Below are 25,927 nucleotides of genomic sequence, written 5' to 3' on the forward strand. Positions count from 1 at the left end.
TGTATGAGTATTTGAATGTATCAATAAATATTTGTCAAAAGAATGAATTTATTTTGGATGTTAGTAGTCAAGCCAAGAATGTTGGTCACAGAACATGTTTAATCACTGCCAGAGTGACCAATCGAAATTACTATATTGTATTTAGCAAATTAATTTTAAAATATAGATCAGTCTAATTTTTGAGGAATTTTGGTCTGGATTCTTTCTTCAATTGGTTGTCTCTCCACAGTGATCTTTCCTAAGATATCAGCGTACATTTCTTATGAATTTGAAAATCTTTCAACATGCAGCAGCCCATATAGTGAACAGTGAGTGACTTAGGGAGTTCTCTTAAGGGTAGTAAACAAAGTATCTATCTGCCTCAGTACAAATCTTAAGACAGTTCAAAAGAATTAGAACTATCACTTTAGACACATGGAATAAACTAATTCCTGTCCAATTGAGTAATAGTTCTGCAATCATTGGGTAGTCATGTGATGCTGAGATATTTGGTCTTCTATGTAAAGTGAAAGATTTGAATTTCTGTGGTCCCTTTCTGCTCTAAAATTCTATCATTCCATTTCATCCAAGTCTGAATATGTTATAATCACTTTCAAATGAGTTTCATTGTTTTATTTATGATATTTACCACAAGTGCAAAGATTTTCATATTTGCATCTAATAAATCTGTTTGATAGTGGTATTTTTTAAAGGTCCATAATACTTTTCTACTTTTAATCTCCAGGCTGATCAGCTTATGCAGAAATAGATATTGCTCCAAAGAGATGATTTCTACATGTACAGTCATTTGTTTTATTTAAGGACTTTATGCATTTCTTTTCCACTCATATTAATCCTGATGTTGCTAACTTAATATATTGGAGAAATAGGAGAAAGACTAGAATATAGGATCTTTGTATCTTGAGTCTTGGTTTAAATAATTTTGGACTGTGGAGCAAGTACACAGATTTAATACATTTTTATGTACTTATAGTTGTGAAAATGTAATATAATTTAAAAAATATTTTTAGCAGTATCCCAGAGATTTCTCTTATATTTTCTGTCAGAGGCATTGTGTGGGGGTTACAAAGACAAAAATGAAACTGTTCCTGCCCTTAAGAATCTTATCTTCTACTGAGAATACTAAAACATCAAATTTTCTTCCTAATTCTGTGTGCCTGTATGTACTGCTCTTTTATCTTTTTTTTCTATATTGCATTGTGCATCAATCTCTCTCCATCTATGTGTTAATTTCTTTTTGTCACTATCTCCTATTTCTCTTTATCTTATTTTTCTTTTTTCATCTTGCATCTTTGCTTCTGTACCATGATAAGTAAAATCAGTTTAAAAAAAAATAATAGCTTTTTATTTTGAAAATATATGCATAGATAGTTTTCAATGTTCACCCTTGCAAAAGCTTGTGTTCCAATTTTTTTCTCCCTCCCTTTTCCCCCATCCTCTCCCCTAGAAAGGAAGTAATCCAATATAGGTTAAACATTGCAATTTTTCTATACATATTTACACAATTATCATGCTGCACAAGAAAAATAAGATAAAAAAGGAGAAAAATGAGAAAGAAAACAGAAAAACAATCAAACAACAACAAAAAAGGAGAAAATACAATGTTGTGACCCACACTCAATCCCCACACTCCTCTCTGACCCACACTCAATCCCCACACTCCTCTTTCTTGGTGCAGATGGCTTTCTCTATTACAAGTCTATTGGAAATTTCCTAAATCACCTCATTGTTGAAAAGAGTCATGTTCATCAGAATTGATCATCACATGATCTTCTTGTTACTGTTTACAATGTTGTCTAGGTTCTACTCACTTCACTTAACATCGGTTCATGCAAGTTTTTCCAGGCCTTTCTGAAATCATCCAAAAGCAGGTTTTTTTCTCCTTTAATTTATAATTATTGAATAGATCTTTGTATTTTCTATTCTTAATTTTAAAAGATGAATTTATATTTTTCTTTGAAGACAAAGCATCTTTCTATCAGTTTGATAGTAGTAACTTTATGCACATCATACTTATTTTATATTTTAAATTTTAGTGCTATGTCCTCTTATTAATCTATAAACTCTGTGAGGGCAGGGACTTTGTGTTCTCTGAACCAAAGTGTGTTCTCTACACACTCTACCCCTACATTTTGTCTCCCACAATACCAACTTACATTCACATAGGGTTGTTCTGAGAATAAAATGAAATAATATTTGTAAAGTTCTTAGCACAGTAACTGGCACAAAGTATATAGTAACTTATGGCTTAATAAATATATCCCTTACAATTGTTTTTAACTTAAGCCTTCTTCTTTGGAATACACTTAAATCCAAACCCATGAACAAAATTTTTCACTACCACCGTCAGAAGACATATACCATGGTCCATAAGGAGAAGAAGGGGCCAAGGGAAGATGTTGTAGAACTTGTTGACTAAAAGATGTCTGTCTCTATATTTTAAAACAACTGAGTGAAAAATTTTGTCTCAACAAGTTTTGCAAGTTCCAGGAAGTTTGCTACATCAAGAATCTTATGAATCATTAGAGCTTACTGGTCTAAGAATATTCATAGCATGCTTATAACCCCTTATCCTTACTCTAGTTTCTTTCATACCCAATATTTGCCTATTAAACCCTTAGAGTAGGTTCATCAACATTATCTACCATATCTGTTTGTCCTTTCAAAGGGCATGACTAAGATGTTCACACACAATTTCTAGTTTCCAGCAGAGTTTCCATACAGACAGTTTTGGAGGAGGATGCCAAGTTTATTTTTTATACCGTCTGACTGTTCTCTGTCTGCTTCTTTCTTTACCCATCCGTTGCTACTTCTGTTCTCTGCTTATCTAAACCCTTTTCTTCATCTTTATCTATTTCCATATCACCATCAAAGTATGACTTGTTTTGCTTGTCCCCAAAGGGCCAAACCAAAAGAAATGAATAGAAGTTCCAAAGGGGCAAATTTAGGCTTAATATCAGAGAAAACTGCCAACCAATAAAGCTGTCCAAAAGAAGAAGAGGGTTGCCTGAGAGCTGAGAGGTTTCCATTCTTGAAGTGTTCTCAAGCAGATCTGGACACTTGCTTCTCCAGTATAATGAAGATACTTCTGTGTATGGGTAGGATTAGGTCCAAAATATCAAACAATGCTATCACAATTCGTAGATTAAAATATAATTAGAAAATATTTAACAAAATAAGTAAAATGTATGTAATGTAGATATATAAATATACATATTTGTTGATCGTTTTAAGTTCATAATGAAAAACAAACATTTTTAAAATGAGGATATTGAACTAGATTTTTTTCCAAATTTTCCAGGGGCTCTCACTATGTAGTCCTTTTGATTTGGTCTACTCAACTTTTACATGGAGTCAGGAACATTCATCTTCTTGAGTACAAATTTGGTCTCAGATACTTACTAGCTCTATGACCCTGATCAAATCATTTAATTCTGTTTGCCTCCATTTTCTCATTTGTAAAATAAGCTGGAGAAGGAAATTGCAAGTCATTCCAGTATCTTTGCCAAGAAGACCTCAAATGGAGTCACAAAGATAAGCCTGAAGCAATTGAACAACAAGAAGTAAACAGAGGAGGTGATAGTGGTAGTGTTCTCTAAGCTATGTCTGGGGAATAGACCTTCAGGATTCGAAGATTCCATAAAAGTAACCTAGAGCTCTGGACAAGAGTCAAGGCAGCTTGACCTTATTCTCCACAAAAGAGGGGTAGCTTCCAGTCCTGGCCAACCCACCAACCTTAATAAGATTGCTTAATCTCTCTCTATTCTTATCAGATTCCTAGACTTCACAAGAATCTTGAGATCATCTAGTATGGTCCTGCCTGTTGGATCAATGTCCTCTGCAACATCTCTATGAAATTATTCTCCATTTTACTCATTTCTAAATGAGGAATGGGGACCAGATGATCTCCAAGGCTCTTTAGATTGAGTGTTTTGATGGTTCCATGTTTTTTCTTTTCTCTTTCAGAATAGTTTGATGGTTAGTAAGTGAGAGATGTAGACCAAATGGTCTCTAAGGTATATTCTAGCTCCAAACTTGTGATCATGAGCCCATGTATAGCAAATGATAGCTGACATTTACAGAATACTTCAAAGTTTGCAAAGCACTTTATATACATTTATCTCACTTAAGGATCAACATAATGCTGTAAGGGCAATGTCTAAGGATTACACTTATATTTTGCAGGCATGTCCATCAAATTTTCATTTGGCATAAAGTTGGAAGAGCTATCAAATGCACTGAATGAGTTAGTTCTTAACCACTAGGCAAGAGTTTGAAAAGATGACATTCATTAGAGATAAATTTAAAGTCTTATACTAAAGTTCAAAAATTCAACCTCAGAAATATGGGATGAAGGAGACATCATTGGATAGCAATTTGTTTGAAAGATATTGAGGGGTTTAGTGGAGGACAAGTGCAATATGAGTTAGTGTGATGTGGAGACATTGGGAAACTGAGGGTCCAGAACTTGGAGCTGATAATCATTCGGTCCTTTCTCCCTTCATCATTTCTCTCCTGAGTATTGTGTTCAGTTCTGGGAATCACATTTTCAAAAGGACAATGATAAATTAGAGTGTCCAGAAGATTACAACTAGCATGGGCAATGACCTTGTATCTGTATGACATGAAAGGAACAATTTAAAAAAAAAAAGGAATGATGTTTAGCCTCAAGAAGATTTAAGGAGACATGATTGAAGGGCTGGCATGTAAAAGATAGAACATACTGGGAACAATGGGTAGAAATTGCAAAGAGAGAAATAAATGTAAGTTTTGTAAGAGGAAACACTTCCTAACAGAGCTATGCAAAAGTAGAATGGGCTGCTTCAATAGGTGATAGATCCTTTCTTTTGTAGGTTTTCAAGCAGACATTAGATCTTATTAGGTATATTGAATACCAGGGATTCTTTTCAGTTTGGGAATGATTAAATAGCCGCTGAGGTTCCCTTACAAAATTCTCTGATTCTGAAGCTAGAAACATAAATAAATATGAGAGGTGATATGAAAGTCTTCCTGACCCTAGAGCACCCTTTCTTCTTCTTCATTGAGGTTAAATGAAAGAAAAAGATGGGATGTTCAGGAAATGATTACTGGACAGTTCTGGCTGCCATTGATATCTTCACAATGAGAAGATAAAGTGAGACAGGATCTCTTTAAATTATGTGGATCCTGGTGACAACATTTTGGAAGTACATGGACAAAAATCTCACAAGATGAGTAGGCAAGGATGAGTAACAGTGGAAGGAATCCCTGCAACAGTGGGAACACGAATCTATTTGAGTAAGGGTACAGGAAGAAGAGACTAGGCCACACATATATAAGAAACTGTTATATTTTGAGGTAGGACCTGATAGATTCAAAGTATTGGTGGAGTTCAGGAAAAGAAAGGGATCAAATCTGTCCCTTATTATGTCATTTCCTTCTCCTTCTCCTTAAGGTTTTATGGGATGGGGGAAGGGGGGGCCAAAGTTCTTTTTTTTTCAATTATGTTTCCATTATATATTCTTCCAGGACCTAAGTCCACTGATCACCCTCTCTCATGTATATTCAATTTCCACTGAAGATCAGGATGAGGTAAGATTTAGAGGGGGATAGAAAACGGGTAGATCTCCAATTTATTTTATCATTTTTATCATTTTGGAAACTTCCTCCTTCAATGATGATCTGCAAATCATCTATATAAATATAGTATTGGAGAGTTGCCTAGAGCACTGGGAAACTTAATAATGTGTCCAAGATCACACTGGTGATTACCATCCATCCACTATGCATATGTCTTGAATGTTCATGGTTGTTTGCATATTGCACCTATTAAAATGTGACCTTGAAGACATTATTTGTCTTTCTATTCCCAGCCCTTAAGGCTATTCCTGACACATAATGAGTACTTAATATATGCTTGTGGACTGATTCATGACAAGGTAGTATGTCTGCCTGATTCCAAATTTACCCATTATTGCCACACTGCCTCTCATAAAATCATAGAATTTTAAAAGTGGAGTAGATCTTAAAGATCTCTAATGAGGTAAGAGTTTGGTACCAGTCTTCCTAAAAGGGATATCCTGAATCTGGACAAAAATGGACTAAATCAAAGTCTCTTTGCTGATTACCCTCCCAACTACCTTAGAGAAAAGACCAAAAACAAAACCCAATTTTTTGCTGATTTTTTTTCTTGTTACTTTGTGTTTTGTCCTTAGAAAAAATTAGTATTAAAAAATTATTATCCTGCTTGTTGGAATTTTTTGGTGGAGAATGGTGCTAAGACATGACACACATTTGGGGTCTGTCATTCCAGAGCTGGTAGATTTAGAACATTATTGATAGTCATATCAACTAAACAGGAAGTTATTTTATGCCCTAGTAGTAAGAAGTAATAATAATTGTTCTCTCTGTCTTGAATGTTATCAGAACAATGTTCATATTATATCACTTACAATTGCTATCCTAATAAAAAATACTATGACTTTTACAATGCAAATATCACAAGTCCTATTGGACATTTGAGAAAAATCTAATTGTCATCTACCCTAGATTAAGTGCCTACTGTATTTCAAAGCCTATGCTAAGCTCTAAGGGAACAAAAAAAAGTCATTGGTCCCACGGAGCTCATGTTCTAATAGGCAAAGATATCAAGAAAACAGCTAGCAGCTAAATAGTGCTATAGATAGAAAACACTGATGCTTGGAGTCAGAGAAAACTGAGTTCAAACCCAGCTTCAAATATTTACTGAGTAAATTTGGGCAAAGTTACTTTACTTCTGCCTGCCTTCATTTCCTTTCTGTCTCCACTGAATCTAGCTTCCTGTTAAAGCTTTACAAAATCCAAAACTTATTGGATAGCCTGTATGAACATATGCTATTTCCCTCCATTATTTCTACAGATTTGACATTTAATAAATGTTAAACATTGATTTGAATTAATAAAACATTGGTATTATTATCTAGAATATTTATAATATCTCACACTAAAATAAAGATAGCTAGCCTTTATTAAGAACTTTTAAAATTTATAAAGCACTTTACAAATATTATCTCATTTTATCTTTGTAACAATCCTCAAAGGATGGTGCTATTTATTTTTAATCCCCATTTTTTCAGATGAAGAAGCTGAAGCAAACAGATTAGGTGACTTGTCCAGTGTCTAAAGCAATATTTGGGTTCCTGTGAGACTTAAATTTATGACCATACAGTCATTATTATTTATCAAGATTGCTATGGATTTTTTAAGGAGAAAAAAATGTCTTTTAAAGTGAAAATTATAATGTACATCAGAGAGGACAATATGTGATATCTTAGAAAGGGCTCTCTCTGATCTTGAAGATAGGAAGACCAAAGTTCTAATGCTGCCCATAGCAGCTCACTGGGAAGGCATGGACAAGTTACCCAACTTACTGAAAATCAGTTTTCTCATCCATTCCATGATGACATAAGTGTAGTTAAGGGTTCTGATGATAAGACCTATTTCATGAATGTAAAACAAATAAAATAAAAGTATTTCAAGTGTTCTGCACACCTTAGTGCTACATAAATGTCAGAATTATTATTTAAGAAATTTATGAACTTAACTGAATCTTTCTGATTCAGAACTATACATAATTCATACAAAAAAAGTAAATTATGGCATTCATCATTAAACAATTTTTTCTGTAAAATTCTCTAAAATGTTCATTTAAACACTATCTGGTGATAGAGGGGGAAAAAAATCAGGTTTGGTACTGGGAATGGTGACCTTCCTAAATGAAGAAGATTAATTTATCTCAGAATCTCAAAGAAATAACTCTTGGATAGGAAACTGAACTTAGTCATTCAGGGGATATTACAATCACAGTGACTGACATGACAGAGGAAAAGGATGTGCTATAAGTACAAAAACAGAATAAGCTTCAATTGATAACATACATTTCAAAACAAAATAGGAATGGCTTTTTAACCTTTCAACTTGGAAAGTAGAATAGTGATTTTGTTTTTGTCAGTAGTAAGGCTGCTTGTTTTTTAAATCCAAGTTTCCCTGGATATCATTTGAGAAGACAAATACAAATCCTAGATCCCAGTATTTATGTATACAGAGTTTAAACCATATAAACAGTTATAGGGAAAGTTGGGTGGGTACTGTCCTAAATCAGTGCTTAGTAGACGGTAGGTACTTAATTGATCTCAGGGCTGCTCTATTCTGTGTCTGATTCAGAATTTGCTTTTTATGTGGTTCAGCTTTCATCTGAACATCACTCTGAGGGACCCTAAAGGAGCACCCATCCTCAAAATGAAGTTCAGATTGGTTACTTAAACTTTCTACTTAGCATTAGATGGACATCTTTTATTTTTCTCCTTTGTTTTGGATTCTAAAAAATATCTTGCAGGAAATGCTTTCCATTTTGACTGATGGCTTTCTTCCTCTGCTTCACACACTCATATCCAAACCATTATTTTTCTCCAGGGCATTTTCACAGGAATTTGATTTGGTTTCTTAACTTTACTTATAAACTGGAGGAGAAATAAACTAAGATTGTTAGTTGGCTTTTTGATAAAACCATATGGGGAAGTCAGTGACAGGATAGCAATGCATATTTGCATCCAGGCCAGGTAAATTGAAGGAGAAAAAAGCTTCCTAATTGCCTCCCATATCCTATAAGAGGTCTTTGAACTTGTGTTGATTAAACAAAAACATACTATAATCTTTATGGTCCTTGTATGCATTGGCTTTCAGTAAATCCCCATTCAATATATAAAGAAATTAATTCTAAAGTTTATCTTGCTAATGCATATAAGAAATAACATAGATTAACTAATTTCAATGTAATTATTTTTAGAATATAGTTATTTGCCATATATTCCTCATCCCCTTTAGAAGTACACTCATTCCAGATTAGAGACTCCTGCTCTAGAACATGCTGAGTACTCAGAATGCAGATTGAAACATTTTTGGGGGAGGGACAACCATCAAAAAAGAACATTTATCATTTATTTTTGCCTGACAATACATGTTCATAATAGGGATTTTGTTTTTCTTTCTTTCTTGAGGGAAGGAGAAAAAGCAGATCTTTGTAAAAAAAAAAAAAATTAATTATAAATTAATTACAATACCTATTGTATGAGTGAATAAGAGAAGCAAATAGCATTGTAGATCCCTTTGATTTGTAAAAGACCATCACTTTGTAAGAAGATAGGGAACTTAAGACTTCAGTCTAAGGTGAGCAGAGCACATCTAGCCATTAATAGTGACATTAAGTCCTTACATAAATGTGTCACTTGTTAAAGATCTCTGATTATTTCTGCTGACATAGTAGCTGTTGTCATGTTATTCTCTTTGTGTTTTGTGCATTCACATAGTGAAGAATAGGTGAGCAACTTAATAGATATGGGAGAGACCCTGAAACAATGTGGAATTGAAAGTGATGAGGAAAAAAAGATTTTGAAAGTCTGACAGGAAAATGGACTCACTGCTGAATTAAAAATTCAAAGATGACTCTTCTAAAAGATAACAGAGTGGTAGTATTATACAATGAGAATGGCAGCAGCATTTCTCACTCCCCCTTCCCAAAACCAAATTCATTGTTAAGAGGGTCACTTTCATTTCTGTGTGGAAAGAATGAGTAGAACATTATCTTACTTTAGAAATTTTATTTCTATTTTTTGTGCAGCTGAATCAGTGACTGATAAAAGAAGGATCACAAATATCATAAGGGGGATGTTACTGACCAGATGACATTTCCCTTCATCTTTCTGAATGTGCTAAGAAAAAAAAAATTCCTATCAGTTTTTGTATTCTGTAAACCATCTGTAGCTTTTTCCCACCAGCAGACATTTTTGACTACACTTGTCACTCTCTTATACATATGTCCACTCCCACCATTCTTTACCATTTAATTACTACCCTACTGTGAATGTCAAATTAAAATTCTAAATTTATATTTCTTGGTCCCTTAGTTTTATTTAGTATGGGCAACTTCTTTCCTTCCCTTTTTGCTTCTCCTTTTTCAACTTCCTTTTAAGACTGCTTCCCATTCCTCTCCCTCCTGCCCCCAATTAGAATAGAAACTCTTTGAGGGCAGCAACTGAATTTCTTTTGTTTATGTTTATATTGGCTTAGCGTAATATCTGGCATATACTTGATCAATATTTGTTGATATCTCAATTATACAACTCATGAATTAACTATTTGTTACATAAATCTGAGGGACTTTAGCTCTATGTAATTCCTTTTGCCCTCATTCTGTCCCACGTTTCCATTTTATGTGAAATTTAAAAAAAAAAAAATGGATCTAATTTTTTTCCCTTTTGTCTGACCATGTAACATTTTAAGATATTTCAGTCTTAACTTTTAAAAAAACCCAATAGTTTTAAAATTTCTAAGTCATCAATTATGTTTATTATTTCCAATATCTGATTTGAAAACATTAAACTAATGTAATTTCAGAACTGCTGTCCATCTGTAGAAGTGATGAATCACCATGATACTTTAACAGTCTTTATTTGATATAAAGAGGCGCAATGGGGGAGTCACTCATTCAACAAATATTTATTAAGCTCTTACTAATCTGTTATGAGAAAAGCCACATGTGAGATCATACATCTCCTCCACCACCTTTACAGCTATATATATTGGTGAAGACCTCACTTGGCTTACAGTTTTATACATGCTATACTTTCAGTTGTCTTTAGATTGTGTGAGATCCTTCACAGAAGTAACTATCTTTTTATCTTTTTTTTAAAATCCCAAATGCTTAGCATAATGCCTTGCACATAGTTGCAGCTTTAATATTTTTTTTTTTACTCCCTACTTCCTTGCTGTCTTCTCCACAGCTTTCTTGATATCACTCATATATTGCCCTCCTCCCTTCCCTTACTAGAAAGGTTAACTATGATGTCAGTCTCTCTTCTTCTAAAACTCCAGTAACTGTCCTTATAACTTTCTTGGCCAAAGTACTTCCCTGGCCACCAATTCTCTTGGTGTATGGGGGTTTCATCTTAGAACTTCCTAAGCCCAGGAATTCAAATGCTATGATTTTTGTATCCTCAAACTTTAGCATAGTGCTTGACACATAGTAACCATTTAATAAATATTTTCCATTCATTTATTTATATAGTTAAAAAAAAATCTTAGCTTTGCCTGTATAGGGATACTACATAATAATGATACTGGTAATACAGTTAACAATATTAAGAATACTACTGATACTATTGGTGGTACTATGGGAAAATGGGTATGATGATATGCTATTGCTAGAATTGTGGATTGGTCCAATTATCATGGAAAGCAATTTGGAATTATTCAAAGAAAGTGACTAAAATATTCATATTCTCTAACCAGGAGATTTCATTGATAGGCATGTTCCCAAGAGAGTCCGTATCCAAAAAAGAACCACAAATGCATCAATCAATTAATCAATAAACATTTGATGAACATTTTCTTCACCAAACATATTTATAGCAGCACTTTTTGTGGCAGCAGAGATGGGAAACAAACTAGATCCCCTTCATTTGGGAAATGGCTAAACAAATGGTGGTCATGAATTGTAACAGATTATTTCAATGTCATAAAAAACAATGAATATTATGATGAGTATAGACTTATTAATTAATGCAAAATGAAGTAATAAGAAGAAGGGATGTTATTCCACAATGATTATAATAATGAAGCTGCAAAGAGGAACAAAAAGACAAAGGAAAGTGAAGGCTGTGAAATTATAATAACAGAACTTGATGACAAGAAGAGATATAAGACCCCCTCTCCTCTTCCTACGTCTTGTAGTGTTAGGGGACCATGAATGTGGAACATTGCTTCATTGTAATCATTGATTTTGCTAAATTTTTTCTTTCTCTGTTTTATCCTTTATTATAAGGAATTGAGGAAAAAGGGGAAGAGGGAAGAGGATAGATGTATTATAACTACAGATGATTTGAAAACAAAATATATCAATAAAATTACATTTCAAGCTTTTTAAATAGCTTGACTACTAACCTCTGCCTTATGTTGACATTAACCAAGATTTAAGGCTAATGCAAACATTCTCTAAGCCCACAAGATAACATATCTTAGTAATATTATTGCAGCAATTACTTCTCATTCTGTTTCACCCCTCCCCCACCCCTGTCCCTATCCTTTCCTCTTACAGCTGGAGGCACATAGATAGACCAAAGGATAAAATTTAACAATCTGACCAAACCAGTGTGCTGCATCTCCTGCTGCTTTTGTCTTCATATTTAACTTGTAACTTGAGATTCAGGGAGTAGGTAAGGGAATTATTGCTTAGGAAAAGGGGAACTTTAGCACTGTACATTTTTTTCTTATGTTTCCTTACAGCAAATCTTCCCCACAATTACTAATTAATTCCTTTGTCTTATATGTTGTTCTGTACATCTTGAGTTATCAATTATCACCATATATTGTAGGATGTGACAATTTAGTTTTTTTAGTTTAGTTTTAATTTATTTTTTTAATTTAGTAGGAATTTAGTATAGCATTTTTTTAAAAATGTGATGATTTCAAAATTTATCTAGATGTAGTGACTCTTCTTTACTTCAGTCCAATACTATCAAGTGTTTGCTAGGTCTTTCTTCCTGAATGTTGCAGGAGTGCCTCAGATTCAGTACATCTTAAATGGAGCTCATTATCTCCCTTTAAAAAGCAACTTCTCCTCCAAGCTCCCATATTTCTGCTTAGGATATTATAGTTCTGCTACTCAACCATATTCCTAACCTCTAAGTTATCCTTAACTCATCCCTTTTCCTCATCCTCCATAGCCAACATCAGTTGCCAAGTGTCGATACTAACTCCACATTTTTCCCACTCACCCCTTTCTTTTCATTCATAAAGTAACCAACTTAACTCAGGTTCCCTTACCCTAGACTACTATAACAACTTTCTAGTTAACCTCCTAGCTTCCAGTCTTTTTCCTTCTCCAATTTATCATCCACACAGCTACTAAAATAATCTTTATAAGTATCCACATCATTCCTGTGCTCCCAAAACTTCAGTGGCTCCCAATCAGCTTCAAAGATTATGCACAGGCTCCTGAGCCTAAAAGTTAGCGTTTCTACAGACTAGTTTCCAAGCTTGTTTCATACTATTCCCCTTTTTTAGCTGTGCTGAACTCCCAGTTGTTCCCTGAACTCAAAGGGTTGTCAAGTCCTTCCCCATGCACTCCATCCTCATCCCTGCCTACCTCTTACAAAACTTAGCTTCTTTTAAGACTTAGCTCAAGGGTTAGGGTTAGATAGCTACTCAGGAGAACTTTAGTTCATATTCAGCCTCAGACACTTAATACTAACTAGCTGTATGATTCTGGCCAAATCCCTTAACCCCAATTGTCTCATCAACAACAACAACAAAAACCCTTATCTCAGGTGCTATCTGCCTTCTCCTTGAAACTTTCCCTAACTGATTTTCTTCTCTCCCTCTTCAGGTTATCTTTTATTCACTTATCTCTGCCCATATTGTCTCCCCTAATAGAATATTCCTGGAAGTAAGGAATTGGATTTTGTCTTTGTAATTTCCATGGAAAGGCTGTAATATAAATAACAACAAGACTGATTTATCTTCTCATTATAAAATATAACTACATTTATATAATATATTAAACAATAGCTCTATGAAGTAGGTACTACAAATATAATTCTTATTTTACCGATAAGGAAGCTGAGACTTAAGTTTCAGAGATAAAATGACTTGACTAAAATCATACAATAAACAATCATCAGCACTGAGACTTTGAACCTAATAGTTCCTGATTCTGTATCCAACATTCTTCACTAATATACTCCATTGCAGACATTTGAGGTACTGCAAAAATACCCATTTTAAATTGATGTCAACAAGCATTTATTAAGTACTTACTATGTACCAGGCACTATGCTAAGTGCTGGAGACAAAAAAAAAAAGTCAGAAATTAGTCCTTATTCTCAAAGGAAGCCACAGTTGGATGCCAGTGACATCATGCAGACAGCTGTATGCAAACAAGTTAAATTGTAGATAATCTTAAAGGGAAGGCGTTATAATTAATGGCTCATTAACTTTATTGGGGGTAGCAGTAGAGATTCAATGACTGACAGTAGGAAAATGGGATTTTAGTACTTTGAGGGAATGTTTGCTCTGTGTTAGAAGTCTGAGTCTCCCTCTGACATTGTTACTTTTGTGCTTTGGGCATTCAGTCCCTTCCTCATCTAAAAAATAGAGTGGATTCAGCTAGATTATCTCCAAGATCCAGCTCAGATTTCCCTGATTCTGAGATTAATAGCTGTGTGGCATGTCTGATTAGATCAATGCCTACCATAAAATACTACATCTAAAGTTCAAATTATGTTTTCACTCCTTAAAACTATTTCTGTATTGTTTTTATTGTATTTCCCTCAAAATTTACTTCTGAATGTCAGAAGTTTCCTTTTGTGCATCTAGGAGATATATTTTAAGAAGATTGTATTTAAATATAGTATTTTGGTTTGGAGTGGGTAGGGGAATTTTTGTCTAGTATTTTTCTTAAAAACAAAAACAAAACAAAATTGGGAATCAGAGCTATTTTCTCACACCAAGAAATTCCTTAGCTGTTTCTTTTTTTTTTTATTCCACAACATAGAAATAACTATTTAAAATACTGATAAAGACTTAAATGTCAGATTTTTTTTTTAATTACTCAAAGAATAATGTAAAGAGCTTTCCTTCTAGTTTACTATCACAAGGAGCTACCTAAGTATCTTCTGGGTAGTTCAAAGGAAAAAATAATATTTCATCCAGTAGCTTTTAATAATATAGATTTCATATAGTTAAATAATAATCATTAAGATAACTCTGACCTTGGTACCTTAGGGTGAAAAAATGTAGGAAATTAAATAAATCCGAATTTTGAAATTAGGGGAAAAAAAGATGATTCTGACCTCAGAACATTTTGTTTTAAAAAGTATAGCCCCATTTTGATGCCACTTTATATTTTTTTAATAGATCTCTTCTTCCAGAGCCAAGCTCATGAGTTTTAAGTATAAACTTAGATCTGTACATAGTATACCAGTCATATAACAGGTATTTATTAAATACTATTGATTGCTTCTCCATAGAATTGCGACTTTGTTTCATCATGGCATGAAGGTGACGTTGACCCTGTCTGCCAGCCCTACCCTACAAAGGTAGAAAAGCTTTTTAGTATAAGTCAAATAATGAGCTAATTTTTTTGTTCTTCAAAATCATAATTACCTACCAATTCATGGGTTTTTTAGTTGCCATTCTTTATGAATTGATGGTACAAGGGATGAAGTGCTGACCATAGAGGCAAAGAGACCTAAGTTCTAATTCTGCCTCAGACATTTAGTAACTGTGTGAACCTAGACAAGTCATGTAACATTTCAGCCTCAGTTTTCCCATTTGTCAAATGGAAACAGTAATAACACCTTCTTCCCAGAATTGTTGTGTGGATCAAATGATTTAGTAAATTAATTAAAAAAAAAAACTTTAAAATCTTAAAGAGCAGCTGGGTGGTACAACAGGTAGGGCATTAGCACTGAAATCAGGAGGATCTGAGTACAAATCCAGCCTCAAACACTTACTAGCTAAGTGACCCTCAGCAAGTCACAGCACCATTATCTCAAAAAAACAAGCACTTTAAAGTTCTATTCAAAAATTATAATTATTATTGTGAATACCCTTGTTACCATCAGTACTTTTCCAGAGAGTTAGAAAAGTAGTTAATTCTCAAATTCTTAAAGTAATTATTACCCAGCACTGGACTAGGCACTGTGAAAGATACAAAGCATTAAATATGTTTTCTACCCTCAAGGAACTCGCGATTCATTTGGGAAGTCAAGGCATTTAGTGCCAGTTTTGTCCCAGGTACTCTGATAACTGCTGGAGATATGAACCGTAAGCAAAAAAGGAAACCAGTCCTTGTCTCCAAGGAATTTATATTCTCCCAAAGGATGGGAGGTGGGGATACCTGGAATCAGCATGCTGGAGGGAGAAGATTTCTGCTTGGGGTAATGGTGTCTAGAAATTTAGAATTACAGCCTGAAGGGAAATGAAAATTGACTGGCTGGGGCAGCTAGGTGGCTCAGTAGATAGAGCACCAGCCCTGAAGTCAGAAGGACCTGAGTTCAAATCTGGACTCAGGCACTTAACACTTCCTAACCGAGTCACCCTGAGCAAGTCACTTAAAACCCTAATTGCCTCAGCAAAAAAGAAAGTAAGAAAGAAAGTTGACTGGCTTGAGCCTCTCCAGAAAATGAAGGAAGTAACAAGTTGGGGAAGGGAGCCAGCATGATAGCAGAATATTGCAGTGTGATAAAGTAATAGGAAGACAATGGAGGTTCCATTGTGAAGAGGAACATGATGCTAAGGTAAGTTATTGCATGAAACTGCACTTAAAGCATGATGCTGAAGTCCCAAAAATCAAAAGTACACTTGGGAAGGGAGACAAAACTGAGGCATTCAAACAGTAGGTACGATGCGAGATTCTAGTGAGTACTACTGCCCTGGAAAGAGGCCCATGTTATAATCAAGCAGAGGAAACCTTATAAATCATGCAAAATCTTATTGGCTTTATTTTAGTCAGACTGCTTTGTATTGCTTTGTTCTGTAAGATACAACTTGTAAAACTTTTGGAGGCCTACTTGAGTGGTTAATAGAGAATATTAAGCCATTACTGCAGATTAATATTTATGCCATTTTGAGCTTTAGGATCCAAGTAAACTTGAAGGAAAAGAATCAAGTGCAAGAGAAATCTATTTCCTGCCTCCCATCCTGAAAGCACAAACATTAGCCAGATTCTTTTGCTGTCCTATACTGCTCTCCTAGAAGAATCCAACACATTGTATAGGTTTTTTTTTTTAATGTCACCTTTTAACATTAACTTTAAAGTGTTTATTTTTCTGAGATTTGATTTGAGAATAAGTGTGTTGTGTTAACAAAAAATGCTACCTGATAACTGTGGAAATACATATATATATATATATATATATATATATATATATATATGAGAATTGCACATTTAACATAGATTCTGGATTATTTGCCCTCTGGGGGGAAGGGAGGGAGAAGAAAATTTGGAACACAGTGCTTTGCAAGGGGGACTATGTATGTTTTAAAATAAAAAAAACTTTTAAAAAATAAATAAAAGAAGATTTAAAAAAAAAAAAAAGAAAGAATGCTGGATATGGAGTCCAAGAAACCTAGATTTCAGTCTCTCCTCTGCACTTACTGTGTAATCCTGGGCAGATGACTCTTTGAATCTTGGATTTTGTTCATCTATAAAATTCGGGGGTAATCCCATCTGTTATAGAAGCAATGTTACATATTGGATCCCAAGTTAGCATTGGAGTTAGACCTGGATTCGAGGCTGGCCCTTCTAGTTCATGCTGTGGGACTCCAGCTAAGACAGTATGAAAAGCCATCAATTTCATTCATGTCTGTAACCCCAGGCACACACCAGGAGCTTACTAAATGCTTATTAATTGTTTAACATAACCTCTCTCATTGCCTGACAATTTTCAGTCAGTTACAATTTGTAAAGCAGTTCTTTGTTGGTACAGGCAGTTTGCTGAGTTAATTTACTACCTTCCTTATAAGTAGGGGTGTGTTGGAGCCAGCTCCAAGAATTGTTAATCTGAATTTCAGACCGAGCATTCCCACTTGGAAATTGGTAAATGATACAAATCAGGGGTTGATTTACTATTTTGTTGGTTGTCTATACTTAAGAAAGTGTTGGGAAAATGTGAATAATTCAGAATAAACCCAGAAAAGTGTCCTGCATACTGTTTTTATTTACTCTGGAGAACTGACCTTTTGGTTTTCCTATCACATCACTGTTAGGAGGAAAGCACTTTATAAATCCTAGAACACTATGTTAATGTGTTATTATTTTAATCATTTAGTGGTGACATTTGTGTATTTTTCTTATTTCCCTTTCTTCTCTCTCCTGGCTTTATGGAGTATATTTCTAGGCATCCTATGTTATTTCTACTCTGAATCATAGAATTTGAGCATCAGAAAGCAACTTCAAAGTTATCTTATCCCCTTATTTTATAAAAACATCTGTAACTAGAAGAAATATGATTTGGCCAAATCAGGCAGCTAGTTAGTGATGAGATAAGGATTACCACCCAGGTCTGTTTACATGATGCCTTTCCAAAACCAAAATACCTTTAAAAAAATTAGAGAACTTAAAACATATTCAAGAGAACATAGAAAGGAAAAAATTCCTCTGGTAACAAAGTTTCTAACGAAAGGAATTGTTGAAATACATCTGCTTTAAAGATGTGATTATATTATTAAGCACAAAATTGCCCACATACAGAAAGTCAGCGAGAAGACTTTTATTAATTAAAATATTTATTAAATTAATTTAAATTTAATTTATTACTTAATTAAATTTAAATTAAGTTAATTAAAGCACCAATTAAATGCCTACTGGGTGTTAGACACTATGCTAAGCTGTGTAGATACAAAGAAATAATACAAGCATTTAATACTCAAGCCACTAAGTTTTTATTGAGAACTTCCCATGTGTCAGACACTATGTTAAGCTCTGGAGATACAAAGAGAAAGGCAAAAGATAGCTCTTGCACTCAAGTTTAATGTGATAGAACACATGCAAACAACTATAGTTGGACTCCAGAGTTTATATTAGTGTATTTTTATAGTGTATGTATATGTGTATATATGTGTGTATCATATATATATCTGAGTGTGCATAAACATACATGCATATATTAATCAAGTCAATAAGTATTTATTGAGTATCTTTTCTGTGCTGGACACTATGCTTAAGGAACATGATGGCAGAGTCCCAAGAACAAGGATGGTTGATTTAGGCCCTTCCTCAAAAGGGAGGTTCAGGGAGGAACTCACTGATGGGAGGGATTGGGGTACAGCAGAGGAGCAACAGCTAATGCATGGTAGCAAGTCTTGAGATTGCAGAACGACTAGTCTGGGCTGATCCTCTTAGTAAATATTTATAGATTAGATTGAATGCTATTAGACAACAGATTTAATAAAAGCCTCAAAGTTTATATTTTCTGGCTTTTTTTTTTTTTTTTTTCCCCTGAGGCAGTTGGGATTAAGTGACTTGCCCAGAATCACACAGCCAGGAAGTGTCAAGTATCTGAGGTCAGATTTAAACTCAGATCCTCCCAACTTCAAGACTGGTGCTCTATCTATTATGTCACCTAGCTGCCCCAAGTCTTTGAATTTATTTTATTATAATAGGATTATAGATTTAGAAGAAGAAGAAACCTTAAAAGTCATCTAGTCCAACCATGTGATTTTCCAGGTAAAGGAACTGAAGCCCCTAAGGGTTATAACTTACCCAAATACCCAAATTCGAGGAGAGCTAGGATTTAAACCAATTTCCTCTGATCCTAGTCCAGCACTCTTTTTACTATACCAATTGTCTTTTAGCTTCTTAAATGAGATATTATCTGGTCCAGTTTCATTATTTTACAGGGTTGGAAATTAAGGCCCATAGAGTTGAAGTGGCATTTTATTCATCATAATGTTCAATAAAAGCATGCTTCTACTTGAGTTAGGACACCACCTATATAGTTCAAAGTCTGTACCCTATTTAAATATGAGAAGGAAGCAAATGATGTTTAATTTTAGTTTTCATGGCAAACCCAGTAGTATGTATTTCCACATCCAGTCATAAGGTCATATATTTGATATCCTATCCCTGACATGAATCAGTATCCCAGGATCATTATGCAGCTGTTTCTGAGCTCTGGTGCAGATCTGTTCCTCAGCATTTCTCTCTTGGACCTCTTGCTTTTAACCTATATCTTGTCATTGTTTTCAGTTGTGAAGTTTTTGGGGAAAGGAAAACATAAAAGAACCCCTATAGACTTTTGAATATAGACTCTGAGCCTATCCACAAACATATAGTAAAGGCAGAAATTGGGATGGAGAATGGCTCATTAGGTATGGCTCTATCTGAGCAGTTTTTTTCTCTTCAGATAATAGCTCCTATAAAGTTGTTCCTTCTTGGCAGCCCTATGAATTATAGGTAGTTCAAGTATCTCCATCTCTGTTTTATGGGTCATAGAACGGTCTCTGAAAGGACAATAGAATTACCCATCATCAAACAGAAGGTCAAGGCTGGAACTTGTATCTTCTGACTTCATTTTTTTTTCCCTTATTAAAATTATAAAGTCATAAGCATTGCAATTAAATATACAAAGAATTTTTTAAAAGATTGTATTTGAAATTATGAACATCTGCTACATTTTTAAAAGGTGTGTGTTAAATTTAACAAAGCAGTAACTGTAATGGGCTGAGGTTTGAGTTGATGCACTGAGGTCCCAAGTACGTGAGGCTAAATAGTAATTGGACTATACCCTTTTAATATACATGATTGGATAAAAAATGGCCCCGCCCACTCTCTGTGCAAGTCCTGATGTATTGTATAGGAAATGACGATTTTGGTGGGTGGAGGCAGAGAGAGACAGGAAGAGAGTCTGAGAGAGATTGAGCCTGGGTTCCATGCTAGCAGCTGCTGGTCATGTGGCTTCTGGTCTAGCTAGCTTCTTGACTCAGCTGCACACATTGCTATTGCCCATTCTCTTCTACCTCCGATCTTTCTTCACTGAGAATAAAGACTGATGATTTTCCCCTAACCTGAATTCCTGACTCTGGCTGATTTTAAAATACGCGGTCTTCACAAGTAACAAAATTACCCCTTATGTATCCCTTGTGAACTTCTTTGGGCTTCCTCTTGTGTATTGTGTTTAAGGTTTTATTAATGTTCTTTAGGTCTTTTCTCCTCCCCTTCCCCAGCTCTGCCCAGTCTCTCCTCTTGCTCTTTCCGTGTAGTACTCTGAACATGTTCTTATATAATGGTCTGACTCAGTGGTCCTTAAACTTTTTTTCTCAATATCTTTATCCTATTAAAAATGATTGAGGATCTGTCCAAAGAGTTTTTGTTTATGTGGTTTATAGTTATAGATTTTGATCACATTAAAAATAAAAAAAACTAATTATGAATTTGTAGACGCTCTGAAAGGATTTCAGAGATTCCCAGGATGCTCTGGACCAGACTTTGAGAACCACTGGCCCTTGCACTGTGCACACTGCTCTAGAATAGCATTTCCCAAATTATGTTCTGAGCAACCTTGGTGCTTCCGTGCGGTATGAATGATGGGAAAATGGCAATGCTAGCCTTATTTTTACTTCTGAAATATTAAGCATGAAATTATGTTTTGTTAAAATTCTGACTCTTCCCACGCCAACACCCCAGTGTCACTTAAGAGTAATATGATAGAGGCTGGATATTTATCTCAGGATTTGATTAAGCAGACATAGCTTTAACATTTGCTAAGGGGAAATATGTATTGTACAGCTTAGCCTGAGTCCCAGCCTGTCCCCTCCAAAAATGTTAAACTCAATGTTGTGTGTGTGTGTGTGTGTGTGTGTGTGTGTATACAGATATATACATATGCATATTCATACATGTATGTGCGTTTAGATGCATATGCATCATCAAGAAGAATATCTAAGAACATTCCAAAAGGAGCATGAGGAAAAAAAGTGTGTGTGTGTGTATATATATATATATATATATATATACACACACACACACACACACACACATATATATAAATCATCCCTTCCTTGCCTCTTTCCAAGTATCACTCATAAAATCCTAAAGGAAGTCTTTTGTTTTGCGACCCAATGTAGAGCTAATTTATGATTTAGTCTGTTGCTCAGGAAATGACTCAAGTTATTTACTATTATTTATCTAGAGTTATTGCTCAATTCAGGCAGTGGTATGAAACATTTATTATCTATAATATTTTGTTATATGAAAATAAGTTTAATTTCCTCTGTTTTGCTCTCATAAAAATTGTATGTTTTACTCCATTTCTCTCTTCTTTCCTAAGAGTATTTGATAATAGATTTAGGTGTGGAATAGAATATAGATGTCATAAAACCCCTTCATTCTATAGATGAGGAAACAGTCCCTGGAAAAGAAATTAAGGGACTTGCCCTTGGAAATACAGATAATAACTTGACACTCAGATGGTCAAATCGGAACCAACTTCCTCTTCAGAGGATCAAGTTCCTTGTCTATTTCTTCCTTGTGGGTTCCTCCTTTGTCCAGATGTCTCAGTGACTTAATTCTCTATTGGAGAGATTTACACACCTCTTCCTTCATTCCTCATTGCACAAGGTATTATTGAAGAAAAAAAAATTGTATTCTGCATTTTGGACACGAGCCTGCCAAAAGCAATTCTTATTAATTTACTATTATTCTAAATTCAGGTATTGTTCTGCTTGAAGAAGAAACAGCCAAATTGACATCCCTCTTATGCCCTTGGACATCTTGCTGAGTGAGACAAGACATTTCAAAGCAACATTTTATAGAATTCTTGAACAAGGAAATTTCACACAGTATGCTAAAAATATAATTATACAGCTTCATCAACCCAGAAAAATAGTCACTTAATCTTGGAGAATCATTTTCCTGAAATCATTCAAATGTCTCTGTGACCATTTCCTTCAAGTGACTATTACTCTTGGGTGAAGCATTACCCTTAATTCAGTAAAAGTGCTTCACTCAAGGATCCTTTGCCCTTGTCCTTGCCCATTTACTGCCCTAGTTTCTTCAAGACCGAAGTCCTTCATGGACTGATTAGAGAGAGACTTACGGGATATTATTTCATAATTGATAGTAAAAGAGATATTGTTAAAGCATTCTCTTTCAGATTAGATTTAAGACTTCACATATGATACACTAAACATACTTTCTTAGTTTTTCAAAATAGAGCAGGATCAAGCAACAGGAGGCCCTGTCTACTTCTACAGCAGCCCCCAGATCTAAAGTTATTTTTGCCTTCCAGAACCATCATTTCCTTAACTTGATAGCTTTCGCATAGTATTAGTTATATTAATCCATGTTTTATTAAAAGCTTCCTTTCCCCTCCACTCCCAAGATGTATCACATATTTGTTATCTATAATATTTTATGACATGAAAATAAGTTTAATTTCCTCTGCTTTGCTCCCATAAAGGTTGTTTGTTTTACTCCTTTTCTCTCTTCCTTCCTAAGAATATTTGATGATAGATTTAGATATGGAAAAAATATTCTTTTATTATATAGTTGAAAACGGTTCCTGGAAGAAGTTAAGGGACTTGCCCTTGGAAATACAGATAATAAATAGTAGAGGAAGACTCTGAACCCAACAATTCCTCACTCCAAGTCCAGGACTATGTTACACCATCTAGTCCTCATTTACAGATGATGAAACTGATTCCCATTGATATTAGATGATTAGCCAAGGTCACCTATGTAATAAATGGCAGGGCCGTTTTTTAAAGCCAGCTTTCTGATTCCAAATCTAGAATGTATTCCATAGGACTACACTAGTTTTCTAGATTTCTTGGACCAGTATTCATGTATTCTAGCCATATATTCCAAACCCAAAAATTTCTTATGGCCAAAGGAATCTGGGAAATACTATTCCAGATTTGTGCGTGTGTGTAAAAAATGTACATTTTAGCACCAGAGTGGGAGTAATTCCCTTTTTGCATTGCAAAGAAGTAAAATACAGAAAAAGTCTCAAGTTCTAACACTTATAAAAAGATCCAGTGGTGTTGTCTGAATTGTACAAAGCATTCTTTTTAGTTCTGTTCAGGATTTCATAAACATGCTTCTTTCCAAGGATGCTTTGATAGTTTGATCCATATGATTGGGTAGTATTGACATTTTCTATGGATCTATTAGTCATCGATTACAGGATGAATCAGTAACCTCTATCACTCCACCTAACCCGAGGATTTTCAACCTAGGATTCCCATATCTCAATGGAGCGTGTGAAGCTTATCAAAAAGAAATGAAAAATTTGGTGGAATAAGATAATTCCAATTAATTAATTTCTTTATTCCTATGTGAATATGCATATAAGAGAGAGCATACCTGGCTCAGTGAACAGAGAATTGATCTCTAAGCCAAGAAGACTTCTAGGTTCAAGTCCTCCCTCTCTTATAGCTTAGATATTTGACTTTGGTAAAGGTACTCAATTTCCCAGGCTTTACTTAGACAACCCTCTAAGTCTATTAGTTGCAAAAAAAGACACCAAACTTCTTTGATAAAGTGATCTCTCCCAATTAAATCACAAGTCCATAGATTTATTGAATACTCTATATATAAATCTACATGGGGTGGTTCTCATCTTGTCTTAGAGACTTATTATCTGTGTGACAAAGGGCAGATCACTTAACTTTTCTCAGGAAAGCCTCAGTTTCTTCATCTGCAAAATTAATAGTATAATGGTACCTTCTCCCAGCATTGTAACAAGAATCAAATGTAAATTTTAAAATGTATAATACTGTAAACCTTAAAGCTCTCCATAAATATTAGCCAGCTAGCTTTATAGTCTTGTAAAGAAAAAGACGACTGGCCTTCAGAGTAAGAGAATCCGAGTTCTGATTCCATTTTTGCCACTTACTATGTGATTATGATGAACTCTAGATTTTGTTTCCTTTCATAACAAATAGGGCATATGGAAAGATTCCAGATATCCAAAGTGCATTAGACTAAACCATGTTAGGTACCTAGTCTAACCACATTTTATTTTCCTCTTAAAAGGAGCAGGAAGGTCATGGTTGTGAAGATGAGGTTTATAAATCCATCCATTTTTCATATAATCTTGACTTATGTTTGGGTCAAGATGAAGACAATAGTGTTGAGCCTGATCTGATTGTCTCTCATACTGTAACAGCTGGTTGGAATGGCCCTAACTTCAGCCTCATACATTTCTCTAGAAGTACATTGTACTAGCCTGATCTCTCCAGATGTTTCATTTCACTCCTTAAGTTTTCTGTCAAGTACTGCGCGGCTCCCATCATAAAAATGGAGCTCAATGGAAGAGTTCATAATTCCTCCTGATGACCTCAGATTGCTCTGTGCTCGGAAATGTCACAAACACATTAGATTCTGTTAAATTGCACATTGTTAAATTACAACACATGTAAACACCTCCTACTCAGTTCTATATTTTTGTCAGTCTAACCAAAGTTATATATCACTATGGTGAATGAGCTGCAGTAATGTACCAGCTTGCCACTGAGACAGCCTGCTGGCTTGTTCAGTACAAGCAGATATACCTCTGTGTGAATTTGTTTGCTGTTTAAGACTGGCTTTTAAATTTTAAAAGAGCAGTTAATGGATTTAGAGTCAAACAAGAAAAGTCTTTAAGACTTAATCATTATTTATTAAACATCATATAAGATCTAATGTTAATGCATCACAAATGATGTAGTAACAAATGATGTAATAACATTTGATATCCTTACATCAGAGATTTATAATAGATATTATAGATTCAGAGCCAGTAGAAAACTTAAAGGAAATCTAATCCAGCAACCTTATTTTAAAGGAAAGAAAACTGAAGCACAGAGAGTACAAGTGATAGAACTGGGCTTTGAAAGTTAGGTCTCCTGACTCCAACTGCAGTGTTTCTTCCTCTACACTTTGTTACCACTGCTAATAATAATATAATACATTTTATACACACACATACACACACACACACACACATACATACATACATACATACATATCAGATATATAATAACAATAATAACTGGAATTTGCTTAGCACTCTAAAGTTTACAAAATGATTAAAATATATTGTCATTGTCATTGGAATTTCATAACAACTTCCTTAGATAGGTATTATAGATGTTATTATTGCCATTTTATATACAGAAAATTTGAGGACAGGGAGAGAAAAAAATAGAGGGGAAGGAAAGGGAATGGGGTTTTGGTTAAGTAATGTGTTTACAGATAGTAAATGATATTTCAGCAGGTTCTCTGACTCTATATTCAGCACCTGTCCACTACATCCTGTTACCCCTCAGACTTATTGTAAAATTATTTCATCATAGGTAGGGTGCAATGGTGGTTCAGTCAATAGAGCACTGGGTCTTGTGGAAGAAAGATCTGAGTTGAAACCAGGCA

General features: G+C 34.6%; 1 protein-coding gene across 3 annotated transcripts in view; it reads left to right on the forward strand.

Annotated features, from left to right (window-relative positions):
- Positions 1-25,927, forward strand: part of C4H1orf21 (chromosome 4 C1orf21 homolog) — a 275,304-nt gene that overhangs the window by 193,726 nt on the left and 55,651 nt on the right. For all 3 annotated transcript variants that reach the window (XM_003767498.4, XM_031937024.1, XM_031937025.1), the window contains 2 exons: positions 5,509-5,571; positions 15,042-15,110. In XM_003767498.4, coding sequence (XP_003767546.1) covers positions 5,509-5,571; positions 15,042-15,110 — 132 coding nt within the window. The remainder of the gene's footprint in view (positions 1-5,508; positions 5,572-15,041; positions 15,111-25,927) is intronic.

This window comes from Sarcophilus harrisii, chromosome 4 (assembly GCF_902635505.1).
Source record: "Sarcophilus harrisii chromosome 4, mSarHar1.11, whole genome shotgun sequence".
Taxonomy (NCBI): domain Eukaryota; kingdom Metazoa; phylum Chordata; class Mammalia; order Dasyuromorphia; family Dasyuridae; genus Sarcophilus; species Sarcophilus harrisii.